Below are 17,994 nucleotides of genomic sequence, written 5' to 3' on the forward strand. Positions count from 1 at the left end.
TTCCTAACCTAGGTAAAGGTAAGCACAGTGGCGTGTGGCACGAAATGGCAAGGCGGCCCTAAGAGATGCTTCACCAGCTTATGGCGGTCAAATCATATAAGAAGACGAGAACTCACGCTTCATCATTACTTGGGGGCTGTTCGTTGTGGGCCCCCTCAAAGAGGGGGTTACAAAACCTTGATTTTCGAAAAAACCGTGGGCCAGCAAATTTGTTAGCAGATCGCTAACAAAGTAGCGCATGAAAGTTCGATTCACGTTCGTAAACACTACACCCACGAAAAAGGTTAGAATTTGCAGATAAATTGAAGCCGTGAATTGCGCTGTAGATATCTATTTCTGGAGTTTTGGCTCAATCGCCCTTTTCCGGTCGCTCAAGCGGTCACAAGGCGACCCGGGTACTTCCAACTCATCCTTTCTACCACCCGGTATTGGCGGCGAGGAACGGTCTTCAAGCGGTCTCGTATCCTGAAGTTGACGGGGAGAGGGTGTAGCCAATGGTATATACCGTGGGAACGGTTTGGAAGGCCTGTTTGGGGCGGGAGGTGAGGCTGATTGCGAGGATCGTGATACGCATATGCTGATAGAACAGGCAGAGTCGGTATCCACGGTAATATTGATCTGGGTACTTGTATTTCCAGCTGAAATTGGCCCTTTATCGACGAACCATGACTGTGAGGGCTGTGAATCGGTCTTCTTCCTTTTTCCAGGGCGTTCCCTGACCGCCGGAACGTTCTCCGGCGTGAAGCCGAGGTCCTCCAGATATCTCTTCTGTTGTATCTTAATCCCGTTGGGCATGCCCTCTGTTTCTCGCCAGCGTTGAATAGCCTGATTCTTATCCCTATACCACGCATCTCTGACGAACTTTTCTTGTTGGTATAGGGCTGTTTCCTCGATCAACGCCTGTTTGGCTTCGTGAGCGACCCGCATATCTTCTAACGTATTAGCGGTCTGGAACTGCTTGTCTTTTGACTTCAACGTCATTTTGACTTTGTAACGTGAAGCGCGTTGAAGGCGTTTTTGCTTATTCGTCTGCTCTTGGGCAACGCGTTGCTGTAGGATGATCGCCTCGTTGGCAACGGCTTGTAAATCCGAGATAGCATCAACGGTATCTGAACTAAAGTGGTGCGCCTTGGCCGCCATACGGCTTGCCGCATATTTGGCCCGTGAAAATCGTTCAGCGGTAGGAAGGGAGTCCGGATATCGCGGTGTATTCGCTGCCGTGGCGTGGCCACGCAGTTTGGCGAGCACTTTGGTGCCGTCGACAGGAAACAAGCCTGTATCTTGGAAACCGCTTATTACGTGGCCAGTTGTGAAAGCCGTTTGCCAGCAGCGCTAAGTTAAGGGAAGATATATCAGTTTACCGCTAAATTAACCTGTAGATCGAAAACGACTTACTCGAATCGCAGCAACGAAATCTGAGCGGGTGAACACCGGAATACCGGTGTTTATATGCTCATGCAGGACCGCCTGCAACTCGTTTTTCAGGTGAGTGAACACGGATACGTCCATGGGCTGCATATAATGCGTTGAATGAGGCGGTAAAATAACGATCTCGATATCAAATCTGAGGCAATAATCAAGTATCTCCATGCCAAAGTGGCCGGTAAAGCCGTCGAGAAAAAGCCACCTCCAAATACGTGTTTTGGCCCGCTGTGAATTTGGATCGATTTTGGCCGCAGTGCGGTTCACAAAGTTGAATCTGACGTCAAAGTCATGACCAAACCACTCTTTCAACGTGGGAGATCCGATCGATTGCACGGCAGCAACTTCTGGCCACGAATACCGGTTGAAATGCTGTATCCAGGTGAGCTGGATATCTCCGTTGGAAAACCCCGTTTCTGACCGCGTAAAAACGATACCCTCAGGCAGATCCAGATCAAGCCAATCGCTCGTTGGCCACTTTGTGAAGATACAGAAGGGCGGTAGCGACTGCCCAACAGCGTTGCCACCGCCTATCAACGTACAACTCTCACGGTTAGCCGGATCCGCGGTGCGTGGCTTTTCATGCCTCTTTTTCGTCACGACCAATACCGGTATCCGGCCATCTCTCACACCGATTCTAGTACCACATTCGTCAGCGTTCCAGGCCGCTGAAGCCGTGATCCCAAGCTCTACCGCATGAGCCGCCGTGCGGCGATACCAGGCCTCCACAAGATCGATCTGTTGCTCCCAACTAAGGCGAGTAATCTCGACGGGTTGTTGTTTGGTAAGTCGCAGTTCCGGGTGTTTTTTACGCCAACGGCCGTACCAGTTCATTTGAATTGGACCACAGGGCGGTATACGTGACTGACGCATCAGATTGGCCGCAGATATTACGTGTTGTGAGTCGGGATATGCACCAAGTTTATCAAGCTGCATGATATACGCAACGAGAGCTTGATCTTCAGCATCAGTCAACAATGAAGGCCGCCCGCTGCGCTTTATCGATATCTTAGGAATGCCATTGATCAGGAGATTACGAGCATGCCGCTGAGTACTCGAATACGGGTAACCGTTCCTTTTACAGAACGATCGTAGCGATTCTGGCTTGGATCTGCCCTCCCGCGCGGTATCCGCCCTACTGCGGTGAGTTTCGACATATTGGGCATACATGCGGGCTCCTAAGATAGCTGGAGATTCTGGGGACGTCATGATATAGGTATATTTGCGGTAAGTGCAATTGTGTTGTTATGGAACGGGATTACACTCGGCATAAGTTAAATTGTTAACGATTTTCTAGGTAAAAAACTGATGCGGGGTGGCCCACGGTTTTTTCGAAAATCAAGGTTTTGTAACCCCCTCTTTGAGGGGGCCCACAACGAACAGCCCCCAAGTACTTCTACTCTATAGGCTTTCGTATCTTAAAAGTTTCTTTATAACAAGATGGATCCTTAGAACCACGATCTGCTCAACACGGAAAGCTTTTTAGACTCGCTGGACGCTCTTCCCACTTTCCCGGCCCGAGTTCAGCTCGTGCCCATCATGCCAGACCGAGGAACGTCTCGTCTGATGGCAGTAGACAGTCTGCTCATGACAATGATGATGCAAAGTCTACTATAGACACCAAAGGTGGGCTCCCTGCTCGGCTGAAAATATTCATGCAAATATCAACTTGACAGAGACCGGGAAAGGAACAGACAACGCGAGGCGATATTAAGCTCTCAGCCCAAAATCTCACGACCGGATTTCTGCAAGAGAAAAACGAGGAGGTTTGGTGGAGGTCGATGCAGTCTCAAGACGTGATGCTACCGGACGAGGTGGTGGTCGAGATGGAAAAGTGGATGAAGACGCCTGCGTCCAAATGGATCTGGGTAGAGGCGCCAGTCGATGAATTGGCTGAGAAGCGGCTCACTTGTGCAGCGTTTCGCATTGCCGAGATTGTCTTGAATTCGGGCATGGTTTGTATTTACTTTTTTGCAAGTGCCCGTCCCACTTGGAAGGGAAGCTCTGCAAAGGATTCATGGAATATTCAAAATTCCAGCCGTAAAGAAGAAGCAGCCACCGCACTGCTGTACTCGCTCATCACCCAGCTGGTCCGCCTCCCGCGCGAGCTGGACCGCTGCCCGCCCGACCTCTGCAGGCCCGACGCCTTTGACAGCCTCCTCGACCTCAGCATCCCGCCGGCGGCAAGACACGCGGCGGCGCTGGGGCTGATCAGGACGCTGCTCGACCACGCGCCCAAGGCGCTCGTCCTGGTCGTCGACGCCGTCCACCTCGCCGACTGCGCCGCCACCAGACGCCCCCTGGCAGACCTGCTCGGGATGCTGCGCGAACGCGGCCGCAGCCTCGGCCACGTGGTCAAGGTGCTGTTCACCACGGTAGGGTCCTGCGCCCTGCTTGCGGCGAACATGCAGAGGGGGGAGAGGGTGGACGCGGAGAGGATGGCGCTGGCCAGGCCGGGGCTGCCGCTCAGGGGGTGGAGTCAGATCTCGGGGCCGAGGGGGCTCGGGCGGGGGCCTGGTCAGAATGTTGCTAGTGAGGATTCTTGAAGTCTGGCGAGTCGCAATGGCTTATCAGTCATTGTCTAGTTGATATATTTGCGACTAGGGGCTACTACATAACCACGGTATATCTTGCGTGGCAATGGAGTATTACTCCCCCCACGGCACTCCAGGCAGCACTTTTTCAACAGATGCATTGCAATGGACTAGGGCATGTTGCACGTCGCTAGGATTTGTCCCGAAGTGTGCGTGGCCAAGGAGATAATAGCTTTTCACCTGCTTGTGCAAGCTTATATGAGCGCTTCTTTGACCTCCATCCCGCGATTGCGATTCTGCGAGCTCCTTTAAGTAGTAGTTACTGCCACGATCGTCGTGCTGATATCATGTTTGGTCGTAGGACCCCAGCTCCTGCACTTTATTCTTTATTGGCGGTGCTGCAGTACTGCAGGTCAGCTGGCCATGGTGACAGTTTCCTGTCGCCTTGGTCTTTTTGCCAAGGTAGGGACCTACCTTAGTAGGCTCGGTCCCTGTCTTTGACAGCAGTGGTTGCCACCTTGAATTCTACTAAAAATCACTGGGAAAGATGCCATCAACCGACGAGATATCCGAGAAATTCCACAACGGCCTAGAGAACTCGCGCTTGTTTTGGCCCACATTCACAAGGGGGCTTCAGTCAAGTTGCGGCGTATCATTTTCGAGTTACTGTGAAAAATCCCTGGCTATTTGCCCTTTTTTTCAATCCCCATTATCATTGCTAAAATCCTCACAGTTTTCGGCGTGCTGCTGGCCCTTCCAGTGATATTCTCTTACTATTTATACATTTATCCCTTTGCGCCCTGTTCCCCTCATCCGAGATACGTTTCTCTGGACTGTGGTTAAGGCTGGCGGAATGGCGTGGGGTGCGTCTCCTCCATTGGGCGTTAACGAAATATTCATGGGCAATAGCAGATTCAGTGACTTCGTCCTTCAGTTGTCTCTCGGTTCTGGGCGAAATGAGAGCTTCTTGGCCGCTCCGGTTGGGGACATCGATGACTAGCTGGGTTTGGGCGATGCCGGATACCCTCTTTGTCACTTTTTTGGAGTCTGATGCAGAGTTTGAGGCAACTTGCCGAGGCTTCCGACCGATGGTAGGTGGATTTTGAAAAAGCCTCGCGGCAGCTGTTTTTCAGCTTCGAGGTGATGAGAGACTGAGTTGAGGGTTTGGCATAAGGGAAGACTCGCTTGAAAAAGGTCTGGACGTCGCCATCGTCCTCCGATTCACTGTCGTCAATTGCAGTCTCGTTGGAGCTGAAATGATCCATATTGACTGGGTTTGAAGTGCTCCTCATAGATTGCATGCTAGATCCTGGCTGAGGTAATTGATCTGATGAGCTGCCTATCTTCTTTGAATCGTCGGGTAAAATTATAATATGCGGTGGCCAAGTCCCAGTGGTTTTCGCCCCCTGGCGTGTCGAGGTGACACTTTTCAATTATGGGTGGACGGAGCAAGTTCCTTGGCTTTATACCTGGTCCAGCAACTGAGCATCAACCTACGGCTGCTTAATTCGGGCTAGGCAGGGGCTAACATGGACTTCAGATCTTGTGTGGGTTGATTGCTTAGGTCGTTCGAAATATAATGGTATATTAAAATTACGTCTGCCAGCAACGACAATGCTACATCCGGTACTTTTTACTTATATGGAAATAAGCGTCCACAGGCGTTTTCCGAGCTACTGCTAACCTCGTACTTTCCACAGCCAAATTTTCGTCATGTTAGTACCTGTTATCTCGTGGCTTTGCATGTCCAAGATTCGGCGTCTCCCTTCTCCGCGTTTTCTATTTGGCGCGTCACGGCTGCAACTGAACAAACCAAAGTTGCTTTCGAAGTACACACCCCTCTGCAGCCAGTCCCTGATGCATCAATGCCTCCTAGATGAACAGGGTTCACGTAGAAACATAGCCGCCCTCGGCCATCCTTTCGGATGCCATCGACCAATCGATGGAGTAACTCTGCAAGTCTTGACACTAAACTATCCACGTGGATGCAGATAATTCTGCCGCAATTGGCCAGTCCCATACTTGATGCATTGAAAAACGCAGTAAGAAGGTGGCGGGATCTTGAAAGTTCTGCTGAAAGACGACGGCGTGCTGGCGGATTTTGAACAAGTCGTCGTTTTGCTAACCTCCATTCCTATCCTCCCTTCCTAACCCCCCACCCCCTCGTTTCATCTCTCGTGTGCTGGACAACCCCTAACTTTTCAGTTTTCATTCCCAACATAGCCCATCCAGTTATTTCCGTCAGTTCTTCGCCTTCTTTTCCACCCGTACGACACATCCCTCTTCTCCTTGTTTCCCACCCAACAGCAAAGTTCTCGCCATGTCAAAACTCGCGGAGCTACCACGTCGATTGGTCGATAGCATCCGGCCTTTGCTTTCATGGGTCCGTCGAGGTGAGATGCCCAGTGCCATGACTATAACAATCACAACGAGGCCAAGGCCTTGGTGAATTTTCCAGAGAACTGTCCTTATTTGGCTGGCATTCTAGGACTGATAAAATAATAACAAACAAAACAGAAAAAAAGTTTCAGATGTTCCCCCGGTTTGTGCCAATGCGCCAAGGAAAAGGTGCAAGGAGGCGATATCCAATGGTAGGATGCACAGGAAGGCAAAATAAATTGATCGAACTATTTCATCGGATTCAAGAAATTATAAATGGGGACAGAGACCATAGTCCTAAAAAGGTTATTAAGAATGCAAAACTCATCTTTTAAGCGCTTACCCGATTTCAGACTCTCATCCATCATCTCTTGGTTTTTACGGGTACGGATCTTGTCTACTATCTCCTCGGCACGCTCTGCTCCATCTCTGTAGCAACGGCGAAAATACTTGGACCCATGGACAGGATGTCCAAACAAGGAGGTGGAAAACTGAATGAGACCAACGCCCCGGACCCAAACGATATGCCCGTTTTTATGAAGTCCCCTGGAGAGATGTTTGCCTACTTGTCGGAGTCGGGCTTTCTCTTTTCCGAAACATATTCATGGAATAACACCGGCTTTTCATCATGAACAAACATGGCCGCCGCCGGCCATCCTTTAGGATGCCATCGACCAATCGATGAAGTAACTCTGCAAGTCTTGACACGACACTATCCAACTGTAAGCAAATAATTCTGCCGCAATTGGCCAGTCCCATACTCGATTCATTGAAAAATGCAGTAAGGAGGTGGCGGGACCTTGAAGGTTGTGCTGAAAGACGACGGCTTGCTTGCGGATTTTGCAAGTGGTTTTGCTAACCTCCCTTCCTAAGTCCCCCTCCTTTCATCTCTCGTGTGCTGGACAGTCCCTATCTCGTCCGACTAGGGATGAAATACCAGGTTTGTCGAAAAGCGCAGCAAGGAGGTGGTGGGACCTTAAAGGCTATGCTGAAAGACGACAGCGTGCTGGACTAGTCTGTCAAATATAAAACATCGTCGGAAAGCTAACAGCCTATAAATTCCCTCACATATCCCGTACTTCCCAGGGTACATTCTCGTCACTTTGGGGGCCGGAGATATGTGGGCGTCCAAACAAGTATCCTCTTTCTCCAACTCCCTTGCCCCTGCATAATGGATGCCTCATAATGAGGTGTCCTCCACAAATGAATTATCCTGATTTAGAAGCCATCAACACAAACCTATACCCCTTTTCGTTTCTAGTAAACGCAAGTAGGTTAGCATTCTGTTTAATATTAGAATTGGCCCCCATTTCAAGACCAGGAACTTGAACCAGTTAATAATGGGGACTAGTTACTGGGCAAAAGTTACTGGGCAAAAAAACAATAAAAAAAACTGAAAGTTAAACTTCGTAACATATGGGATCCTAACTGGTGCCGCTGAAGAAATTCGAGAACAATCTGACAATCCTTTTAACACAAATTTGGAAGAATACAATAAAGATTAGTGACCAACCTTAAAAGACAACCCATTGCTCAGCTATGCAGGAACTTCATGATGTTTTCACGCCCTGCTTCGACAGCGAGATGGAGAGGAGTCCGGCCATGGTTATCCCTCGCTTCTTTGTTGGCCCCATGTTCGACAAGAAGTTCGACAATGCCCTCAGACTCTGCTTCGACAGCGAGATGGAGAGGCGTCCGGCAGTTATAGTCCTTCACCTCTTTATCGGCTCGATATTCAATAAGAAGCTTTACAGTAGGCTGGTGACCTGCCTCGATAGCAAGATAGAGCGGAGTCCGGCCATTGTCATCCTCTACCTCTTTGTTTGCTCCCTGCTTGATAAGAAGGTTCACTGTGACTTCGTCTCCTGCTCTTGCAGCACGATGGAGTGATCCACGGTCGTTCTGGCTCTTTGCGTATTCCTCAAATACCTCCTGTGGGCTCTTAATTGCTACTGTTGGCAATTGACAAGCTCCAATCTCCTCCATCACATGTTTTAGAGGGAGGACGAAGCCGACATTTTTGGCGCGTGCAATAACATGTCCATAGATGATTCCTTCGAATGGATTTACGACCCAAGAGCCTGAATCTCCGAGTCGTAATTGTTGTCCTGCTATCAATAATAATATTTAGCTCCAATACTCAATGATTCCTATTCTACACGGTCACTCAAACTCCACTTGCCTTTTCTGTGATCGATGAATGTCACCGTCCACACTTTGATTATTTTTCCTGACCCAAGCTTCATCCGCGAAAGTGGCCCTGATAAACTGGCCCTGATAGCACTGCCCACTCCAGAACAGACATACACCTTAGCCTTCGCGAGGACATCTTCTGGGTCTTGAACGCGATCCAAATACAAACGTGCTCCGTGGTCAGGCACTTCGATGCAGTTTGGCAGGCGGTTTCCTGGATCATCAATGCTGATAAGTGCCCACTCCTCACCAGTCCTAGTCAGTGTTCCGAGGTGCTCGTGTTCACGGCCTGTAGGTTGTTGAGAGTCCAGCGGATCTCCCGAGATCATCTCCTTCTCAGATCCCGAATTTCTTCGTGTCGAGCTCGCAACGTTGATCTCTTTGATATTCTTAGCAACTGCACCTTTTTCAACCATTTCCTTGACTAGGCTCTCGATGGAGGTCTCCTGCGTCTTCGCGTCTGGCTCTTCGGGATCAGAGTGCAAGACTGTAAGTGCAAACGCCTTTTCGTTGACGGTGAGAACGCCTCCGATTGTGAACTGATGATGGTACTGGCCAATGTCCAGCGAGGCCGAGATCCCGCAAAGCGTGTAGTGATCTTTAGATGGGGTGGGCAGCCCCCCAGGAGCATAAAATCGGTTCGGAAGTGCCGAAAGCATATAGAAGGCAAAATATCAGATTAGATCCAAAAATACAAAGCAGAAAAATTGATACAATGTATGGCGAACCAGAACCTCAGGCCAGAAAACACCCGCATTAACAGCCGCGCCTTAGAATCCCGAATCAAAGAGAGCCGCACTATTTTGGGGATTCGCTAGGTAGCTCAAGAATGCTGCGTCCTGAGTTGACGTGTCGGTATTTCCCATATCCGTCAGGCTTAATAGTGTTGCCATAGAGCTGAATTGGAAGCCGGCCTCGTTCTGGATCATAGGCAGGCTTCTACTCTTGCAGATTTTGATGTGTCTGTTTCGTCAGCAAGCGCATACCCGGATTTAGTGTCTTTCTTACCTCTTCCATACGTCTTTACGCGCAAAGGTTTTCCCACAGAGAGCGGAAGGGCATTGATGTGACCATTGTCTCATATGGACGCTGTTGTGATGCCTGTTCAGGTCACTTTTTCTTCCGTACACCCTTTGACATTGCGAACACGGGAACTTGGGCTTGCTGGACATAGATGGGGCGCCGGTGATATTTTGGACGCAAGAGAGAAAACTCCATGAGTCAAGAATTGGGTCAAACCAAACGCTTGATGGCTCCATGACGAGTCGCAACGAAATTAGGTTTTTAAATAAAACGCCACGAATGTGCAATCACCCATTCTCTCCCCTCCAGATGTTCTCCTCCATCCTTTATATGTTTCGCGTTCATCACTCCTGGCAGCTCGGCATAATCGGGCGGAGTGACAGGGAGCACCATTTGTTGGTGATATAAATTCGCGACCCTGGAATCGACCTTGAACGCCCCACATGTTGGTGGCAATTTCCAAAGGAATGATACGCACCTTTTCCTGAAAATGGACGCATGTAGGCGCTGGTTGCAGGATTGGGAAATGGCGTGGTTATTTCTGGTAGTCCAAGTCAGCCATCTGGCATTAAAGAAAACAAATGCACGTGCAATGCAGGAGGCCATATGGCCATGGAGTGAACTTGAGCAAAGAAACATAACAAACGAGGTTCTTGTTAGCATCTCGAGGATTGGTGCAATGACCGACAATATTCTAGTGATGAGGATTTTGCAACTTTACAAAGCATCTTGAAAGGGACTAGCGCGTGGTTGTTGGTCAGAGTCCGAACTGAACAACCTTTGTCGGTCACATACAATAGCCCTTGTACGTTGGGGCGGGCAGACCCGACAGAATGGAAGCCAGTTACGGCGTTGTTTTAGCCGCCGAGCGCGGCTATCACACTGCGGGGAAGCCGTTGAAGTGAGCTATCCCTGTACGGTGGTGATAAAGCAACCCCGACACCCCGACAAAATCGATGATCTAGTTTCTTTAGAGAATTATGCAAGAAAACGAGAAGTTTACCACATTAATGAGCCTTCCTAGCGAGCGCGTTTGTTTGCTACTTTGAGGGCTTCGGGGTTGTAATTTTGGATTCAACTCTATGGCGTTCTACGTATTTCCCTCATTCCGGGCTCTGCATTGTCTGATCCAGTCCCGAAAACGCTTCGTGAAAACCCAAAACCAGGCAAAACGAGCCCTGATAGTTGTAGTACTTGGCGGCCCAGTCTGCTAGCTGTCGGCTTCGTTCTACCTCCCTTGGCTTGTATTTTTGCGCAGACACATCTTATTAACTTTGCCCTGCGACCGTATCACCAGGTCCGTATTCTTTTGGCAAAGGATAACTTCTCTCCTGCACAAAGCAGTTGGTTTCCAGCACCCACCATGTTCAAAACGACCCTTACTATTTTCCCCGGGGACGGCGGCCAAGATTCGGTTTTCTTCGATGTATACGTGTAATATCTGTTGTTTTGATTAATAACGACGTAAATATCGACGCCGTACTTTTGCAGCTCGTCCAGTTTGCGAAAGACTGTCTGACGACGTTTTCGAACTTTGTTCTGATCGAGCCTTGCCTGTGAGATACTACCTGCGGTCATTTTAATGTCGTGTCGTTAGGCTCTTTGGTATTTAGGGCGAGAGACCTAGGTGAGTTGGTTTCGAGAAATACTGTTGCGAGGCTTCTCGTTCTTTTTGGGCATTACCTTACGGAAACCGAAAACGGTTACCGGGAACAACACACTCATTTTGGATGGCGGCGCTCGTGGCGGCGGCGGCGGCGTTTACATGCGCGGCTACGCCCATGCAGCCGATTACACAACTAGGATGGGCCCATGATTTTCAACGCCTTGCCTGCAAACAATCCTCACTAGGTATAGGTGGCAAAAGCTTCTGTGACGTACAGTTGTCAAGTTGCTTTCATGTCGGTGGGATTGCAGCCACAGGAGGCTGCGAATATTGTTGTTGGGCTTCAATTTGGCTAATGGCGTGTGGGTTCATCGAATACTCGTTTGACAGTGGAAACGAGGATCCTTGCACCGGACTACTGGGGGGCACGGGGCGGGGTAGCTTGGCAAAGTTCCAACAGCCCCATAAAAGAGGCCCTCCCCTCCCCCCTCTTCGCCCTTGCGTAAGACGGGCAGACCAGTGAGCGCATGGTAAAAGTCATGTCGCGGTAGCGTTGCAGCATATAGGCACATTCTTCGTCATCGACGTAACGTACAGATGCGCGCGTCAGGATGTTAAGACTCCTAAATGGTTATTGCTGTACAGACACAGGAGATCGGAAGCCGGCTGTAATGGCTTCCACTTAGTAATTATAGGTGGCATGGTCAACGTTCCCTCAACAATGGAAACGAACGAACTCGAGGCCAACCATCTTAGTACGAAGCGAACAAAATGTCGACGCTTGATACAGAATCCTTGGGGATGGTAAAAGCTACGTGTTCATCGGGAACCTGCTATCAAGACCCTTTTCGGCTGGTCCACCACGACCGCCCTCTAGCCAATATATGGCTAAATCGGTAAATTCGTTCAAGATTGTTTACCGACATCTCAATGAATCCCATAATAGCCTTCCTCTCTAGTAGTTTTGCAACGGGTTATTTGCTAGAGAAACTACGGGATAGAGGGGGTTGGAGACTAGGGTCTGAAGGCTGGCTGAGTCTTTCAGACGATATCAGTTACCCAATTGGTAGTTGATTCTCACATATGGTAGTGTTGTGGCTCATATTCTTAGGTGCAGGCTGAGTTGATTGGAGGATATTAGTTTTAGGAGGCCGCCTCGCCACGCCTCCTAAGGAAAGCACTGCAAGATACGCACAATGATAATCCTCCATAGGCTCTTCCCGCCCTTATGACCCTCCTCGGCACTATATTCTCCCGCCCGCTTAACCTCGCTGAGGAGCACAGCACCACCAGTCTCACACATCTTTCGCCGAGAAATCAAGCCCGAGTTCAACTTCATCGAGACCCACTCAATCCAAGTCGACGAGAAAGTGCGTGCCGCTCGTCAGGCATGACGTCGGTCATGACAACCCCGGCCCGCCAACCTAGTCGCCAACGCCATGCCCATGGTTATCATGAGGTGGCGCCACGTCTGCAAGGATTACGACACTGTCAAGTGGGGGACTGAAAACTAAGCAACCAACAGCTGTAATCTGCAACACCACCAAACTTACATCGGCAATCTTTGTCGATTGATGCCCCCGTTAAGCCGTCACCCAGAACGGCTAGCACCGAGACCATTGTGTCCGCCATCGTTGAATTTAGCGTTTTGCAAATTTGAAAAGTGTCGTCCTCTTCGTGCTCGAAAAATTCCATTTGCCTAAGCGTCTTGCTTCTCGCGGATAATTATCAAACCGCTCATAATGCAGGCATCTAGCAAACCTGAAAAAAAAACTCGATTGTCATAGTAGTCAGGAATTATTCTGCACCACCTTAGATTGGTCCTCTGTACGCGTACATCAAGTCGACAGAAAATCAGCCTGACTACCAACTCTCCTCATCAACAATTTCTTTTGACATATTTGTAGATTGGCTGTGAGTTCGCCGTTTGGGTTCCGATAAAGCACCATAACAGCACAACTATGAGATATTTGATTCGACCGTAGTAAATCGTCATTTCGAAAGCGGTAGCAATGTGGCTTTGAAGATTGTTATGAAGCTAGAGGCGTTGGGAGGGTTGGCGCTGTTGCTAATAATAATGAAAGACATGAATGAGCTTTGCCAAGTTTGTGTCAGTTAAGAAAGGATGAATACATACGCTGTGCGATGGTAAACTTCATCCCTGCGCTCCGCAGCCTGGACATTTCATGCCGCCGGCAAGTCCTTTCCCGTTACAATTCTGGCAATGTGTCATTGTGTTGTCGCTAGGATGTGGTAATAAAAGAGGTAGTAGTAAAAGAGAGGTTGAGTAGACACGTACATCAATGGATAAGATCAAAGGAAATCTTACCCCGTTTGTAACGGATGACAATGCGACATTTAAATGACTCCAGGCCTCACTAGCTCAGGAATTTGTCATAAACCCCACCAGTAAAATCATTGTATAAAATCCCTCGGAAATGGGACCTTTGGTAAGACGGTTAAAATGCAAACAATGTGATACGCTGTCAAAGCGCACGAGACCTGCAAGGTTTGCTGTGCGTGGCAAACTCCTTAAGAAATAAAAAGGTAAGTGGACCAGGGTCGGTTGAAACACGTACCCCGAAGCAATTGCGTTGAGCTAGGAAGATACCTTAGGTACCCACTAACTGTACACTTTGAACGAATTTAACCCGTTGTTCTCAGCCCGATTTTTGTACCGGATCCCATATTCAGCTATAATGCTGCTTGGATGTAGGACTGTCAGTAGCATTTAGAATTCCATCAGTGATAATTGGGAGCTCGGAAAGTACCACGCTCAGAGCAAGAAGAGATCATTCAGTTCCTCCGAAGGACATGTATCTTTCTATCCGTAACCCTGTACCTTTTATGAGCTTAAGTGGCTGTTGTTGCACTGGAATGCCTACCTACCTTGGTCGACCAAGACTGACCATGACAGAGCGATCCAATTTGGTGCACACAAGTTCAGACTTCACGCGGCCCCGCCCTGCATTATTACAGTGGTAGGGGTAAAGACCCCCCCTCCAGTTAGGTATCGACAAGGACTTGTGGGCGCAGTGAAAATGCGTAATAGCGGATTTCGCTATGTATTTCGGGGCGCGGGGCTTTTGGCCAAAAAGGTACGCCGCTAGAGGGGGAGGGGGCATTTAGGGCAGGAACCGTTGAGCTGTTGGATGTGCTTATTATGTAGGCATCAGGCGCATGCCCTTATTTTTGGAGGAACAAAATATGCAGCAGCAATTAGATTTTTTCGATAAAACTTCCTCCGTACGTTTTCCCACGGTGCGAGAGAATTAATACCAAAAATTGGCAAATAGTGTCTAGGAAGATTGTGCAGACAGACGGGTTGCAAGGGGGGCAGCGGGTCTTGGAGGTTATGCTGGGAGACTACAGCATGGGAGAAATGGGGGCAGTGGGTCCTCAAAGGTTCTATCGAGAGACGCAGGTGAAGGGTGGGGAGATGGTGGGTCCTTGGAGGTTGTATTGAGAGACAACTGGCGATGCAACACTGGGAGCTCTGATTGGAGGAGCAACTGAGGGACCACAGGGAGGGAGGAGCAGGGAGGATGTGGGTCCTGAAAGGTTCTATCGAGAGACGCAGATGAAGGTTGGGGACGCGGTGGGTCCTGGGAGGTTGTGTTGTATCGTCTGTTGTGGTTAGGCCAGAGAAGTATACCTCTAAGGACAAATGAACCGTAGTAATGTCACGGGTTTTACAAGCAACCCTGTCACACTCTAGCTCCGCGAAAATCATAGGTCCTGCAAAACGTCAGAAATTAGCATTACGGCAAGTATGAGTTCAAGGACTGCGAAGTTTAGCGACGACATGTTTGTAGTATCTCGCAAAGACCTTCAAGCTGTTGTAATGGGAAGAAGGCCCTGGCTCATTGCGTGTTTGTAGCAGGCGCTAATCCAAACCTGACTTCCAGCCAGGCCACCGGCAGGTGGGGAGGGGGTAAAGTGTTATGGTATCTGTTTGCGGGGCGGCTAATTTGTGCGTTATTCATTGGTGCTTCGAAGGCCTTCAGGGCCCAAAGAGCCGATCCTTGGCAACATGATTTCCACATTGGATCACTGGTTCCTAGTGTTCCAACAGGACTGCGCACGGGGAACGATCAGGTTGGTGGCGAATAGGCGGAACTTCCGTATGGCTGACGCTATCTTCGTTTTAGTAGGGAGCGACAGGCATGGAGAGGCTGTGGGAGACCAGATAAAAACCCCTGTAAAAGTTATTGGCCATTCGCTAAAAGTCAACCAACCCGAAATGCTCAGGCTGCAATACAACCATAGAATATTACCAACGGCGCCGGAGAAAGGCCGTGGGATGGGATGAGATACGAAGTGGATATCTAACTCTTCGTTTGGGACAAGCTTACCAGCCCAGGTGTACATAAGCAAATAAGTATAGATTACTCTGGTGGCGCACCTTTTGGGCCCACTCCTGCTACCCCTCTTCGCTTTTAAGCCAACCAGCGCGTCGAGCCGAGTTTCTACGCGCGATAATCGTTCCGTCTGCTCTAAGTACAGCTTGCATCAAGGGCAAGCCTCATAAGACGTCACAGTTGATTTGTAGGTAACGTCGCGATAGGTTTGGAACGAATCAGGACATGCCTGTTTTGGGGGAAACGGGGGCTCGGGTAGAAGCACGGCGTTTGACCCTACGTTCAACTGTCTTTAGAACCAAATACCTCTTATTTTGCCGGTTCCCGTAACACAAATTTGTATTTGAGAGGCTCGGAGCGACCCTGCGAGGATGCACGCTGAGTGCCGCAATATTGCACATGACTTCTTCATCCCCTTATAAAACCCCTTCCTAACCCACTTAGTTCTGCTTTCCAACCGAACGCCATGACCCATTTTCTAACATACCATGGATGAAGTTGAACCTGCCCCAGGCGAAAGCCCAGGTGCAGATGTCAGCTGGTTGCTCGATCGCATCCTTCAGTATGAACGCCGTCCGAGAGACCTGACACAATGGTGGGAGGAAGCCCAGCTTGCCGCACAAGACACGACTGAGAAAGTCTTCCAGGTTGACTTCCCCACATGGCTTGCTTATCGGCTTTCGCTGTTTGCATCTTGTCAAAACTCCCATTTTCAAGGCCAAGCGCAGCTTATTGAAAAGCTTCAGTGGCTCGAGAAGCAGACCCAAGATACGAAAAGGCAACTGGCTCATCAGCTTTCGAGTATTTTGTCGCCGGACACCCGGGAAAAAGTTGCCAATTGGCAGAAAACGCAGTCAAACAAGCGAAAACGTAAGTGTGCAGTTAAGTTTGAATACTTCAATTGAACCAGAAACAAACTAATAACGTAGGAACAATCGATGTGACTGATGATCCTGGCTTCACCTCGGCGACGGCGACGACGAGGGTAACCAGTCTGGCCCTTCCACAAAATCAAGAAGACTCAGCCTTATCTCCAAGGTCTTCCCTCGACACTACAACTGAGAAATCGAACGTCGCTCTCAGCGCATATCTCCACGAAACTTGCAAACTCTTCCCGACTGGCTTTTCCCGTTCCATAGTTAGGGTCCCTGATCATAAACGCGAGAGGCCTTGGGCTGCTTCTATCGCCATGGTTTCTCCGGAAAGTCCATATGCGGACCCCGCGTACGAGATGCGAATCGAGCTATATCCAAACAAAGTCCAAAACATCGCCAGAGATCTTTTTGGCGCAGTTCTCGAAATATCGAACGGTGTTACGTCCGTGCAAACCAAGGCGTTCAGTCTCGAGCCTGGGCCGTCGATGACCTTGCGGGGGTGCCGTCCATCATCTATTACAGAAATTTTGGGTCCAGAAGTTGGCAATGCGGTCAAAGCAAGCTTCATTTACCAAGGCGAGAAGGCGCATGAACTGGAAACCACGTCCAGTGTATCGATGGAAATATTGCGCGATGCGAGCCAGCCTGGCACACTATCCCTTATCATGGGTATTCACGAAGGATATTCCATTTATAACAGGCTTTATGTTAACAATTCATGAAACCCACCACTTCCCCTTCTCATCACCCCCAATGAAGATTTCTGTGCCCGTTGGCAGTTTCCCTTGCTTGCTACATTTGTCACACCTTTCGGTGGGCTCTTGTCTGTTGCCATTTTCGTAAACCAGGTACCAGCAGTCAACGAGGTAGACCGTTTGGCCGTTGCCAGTAATCCATGTAGGAGGCATTTTTGCGTGCTCGGGAATCTCTTCCGTAATGTCTGTGCAATCGAATGGCTGTCTACTGTTAGCAGCGATGTGGGTTTTGTTGGATCGCTGTACTAACCATTGGATTCTGTGCGGAATGAGACTCTGAAAAATGAAATGCTTCGTCTGATTCTGAACACTTGTGTGTACGGATATTTCTGGGACAGGAACGTCTGCTAGGAGTGCTTGGGTCGTCAAGGAGGGAAGGGAAGCCTCTAATCTGGAATCGAGTGTGTTGGGCGGAGAATAGAAGGTAAGTGAGGGGCAGTAAGGTGGAGCGGTGCTTACCGCCCGTCTCACTATTGAGCGAGGATGGATATGCAAGAGTGATTAAAGTATATATGGGGCCCTCCTGACCAATGATTTGCTTTTCTTCAGGTGCTGGCACAACTTGCGAATTTGCCAAACACGAACAAAGCATAGAACACCATGGTAAAAATTTGTATCAAGCCCTCTAGGACCCACCAATCACTTCTATAAATTAACCTGGTTTAAAGGTATTTCCAGCAACTCTAGGTAACGATTGGTTTTTACAGCGCAAAGGGCGTTGGGATAAAAACTTCGCAACAAATTTCTTGCACTCATTTAACCACGCGGCTAAGTATCTTTTGCCAGATCTATCTGCCGCGTAGTGCCAGCCGTTTGTTAATTCGAGAGAAAGGCTTGTGATTTAAA

The 17,994-nt window shown here is 49.3% G+C and overlaps 7 protein-coding genes across 7 annotated transcripts; 4 read left to right on the plus strand and 3 right to left on the minus strand.

The window, feature by feature from the left end:
* Nucleotides 1-2,961: 2,961 nt before the first annotated feature.
* MGG_02021 (uncharacterized protein) lies at nt 2,962-3,968 on the plus strand (the record flags this gene model as incomplete). Its single annotated transcript, XM_003708722.1, has 2 exons — nt 2,962-2,994; nt 3,099-3,968. 2 exons carry the CDS (start codon nt 2,962-2,964, stop codon nt 3,966-3,968), a joined length of 903 nt encoding a protein of 300 aa, XP_003708770.1.
* Nucleotides 3,969-4,870: 902 nt separating this feature from the next.
* Nucleotides 4,871-5,221, minus strand: MGG_16002 (uncharacterized protein; the record flags this gene model as incomplete). The annotated part of the gene is made up of 1 exon (XM_003708723.1): nt 4,871-5,221. The coding sequence occupies one exon, from the start codon at nt 5,219-5,221 to the stop codon at nt 4,871-4,873; it is 351 nt and encodes a 116-aa protein (XP_003708771.1).
* Nucleotides 5,222-6,276: 1,055 nt separating this feature from the next.
* Nucleotides 6,277-6,967, plus strand: MGG_16003 (uncharacterized protein; the record flags this gene model as incomplete). The annotated part of the gene is made up of 3 exons (XM_003708724.1): nt 6,277-6,349; nt 6,482-6,547; nt 6,672-6,967. 3 exons carry the CDS (start codon nt 6,277-6,279, stop codon nt 6,965-6,967), a joined length of 435 nt encoding a protein of 144 aa, XP_003708772.1.
* A 1-nt stretch (nt 6,968) lies between these two features.
* Nucleotides 6,969-9,925, minus strand: MGG_14612 (uncharacterized protein). Its single transcript, XM_003708725.1, has 4 exons — nt 9,537-9,925; nt 8,518-9,491; nt 7,849-8,443; nt 6,969-7,592 (listed from the first exon to the last, which is right to left on the minus strand). Exons 2-3 carry the CDS (start codon nt 9,185-9,187, stop codon nt 7,869-7,871), a joined length of 1,245 nt encoding a protein of 414 aa, XP_003708773.1. The 5' UTR covers nt 9,188-9,491; nt 9,537-9,925; the 3' UTR covers nt 6,969-7,592; nt 7,849-7,868.
* A 729-nt stretch (nt 9,926-10,654) lies between these two features.
* On the minus strand, nt 10,655-11,276 carry MGG_16004 (uncharacterized protein; the record flags this gene model as incomplete). The annotated part of the gene is made up of 3 exons (XM_003708726.1): nt 10,655-10,792; nt 10,914-11,119; nt 11,201-11,276. 3 exons carry the CDS (start codon nt 11,274-11,276, stop codon nt 10,655-10,657), a joined length of 420 nt encoding a protein of 139 aa, XP_003708774.1.
* Nucleotides 11,277-14,220: 2,944 nt separating this feature from the next.
* On the plus strand, nt 14,221-14,955 carry MGG_16005 (uncharacterized protein; the record flags this gene model as incomplete). The annotated part of the gene is made up of 3 exons (XM_003708727.1): nt 14,221-14,255; nt 14,461-14,599; nt 14,917-14,955. 3 exons carry the CDS (start codon nt 14,221-14,223, stop codon nt 14,953-14,955), a joined length of 213 nt encoding a protein of 70 aa, XP_003708775.1.
* A 640-nt stretch (nt 14,956-15,595) lies between these two features.
* On the plus strand, nt 15,596-17,843 carry MGG_02026 (uncharacterized protein). The gene is made up of 2 exons (XM_003708728.1): nt 15,596-16,388; nt 16,448-17,843. Exons 1-2 carry the CDS (start codon nt 16,007-16,009, stop codon nt 17,113-17,115), a joined length of 1,050 nt encoding a protein of 349 aa, XP_003708776.1. The 5' UTR covers nt 15,596-16,006; the 3' UTR covers nt 17,116-17,843.
* The last annotated feature ends 151 nt before the right edge of the window (nt 17,844-17,994 follow it).

This window comes from Pyricularia oryzae, chromosome 1 (genome assembly GCF_000002495.2).
Source record: "Pyricularia oryzae 70-15 chromosome 1, whole genome shotgun sequence".
NCBI lineage: Eukaryota > Fungi > Ascomycota > Sordariomycetes > Magnaporthales > Pyriculariaceae > Pyricularia > Pyricularia oryzae.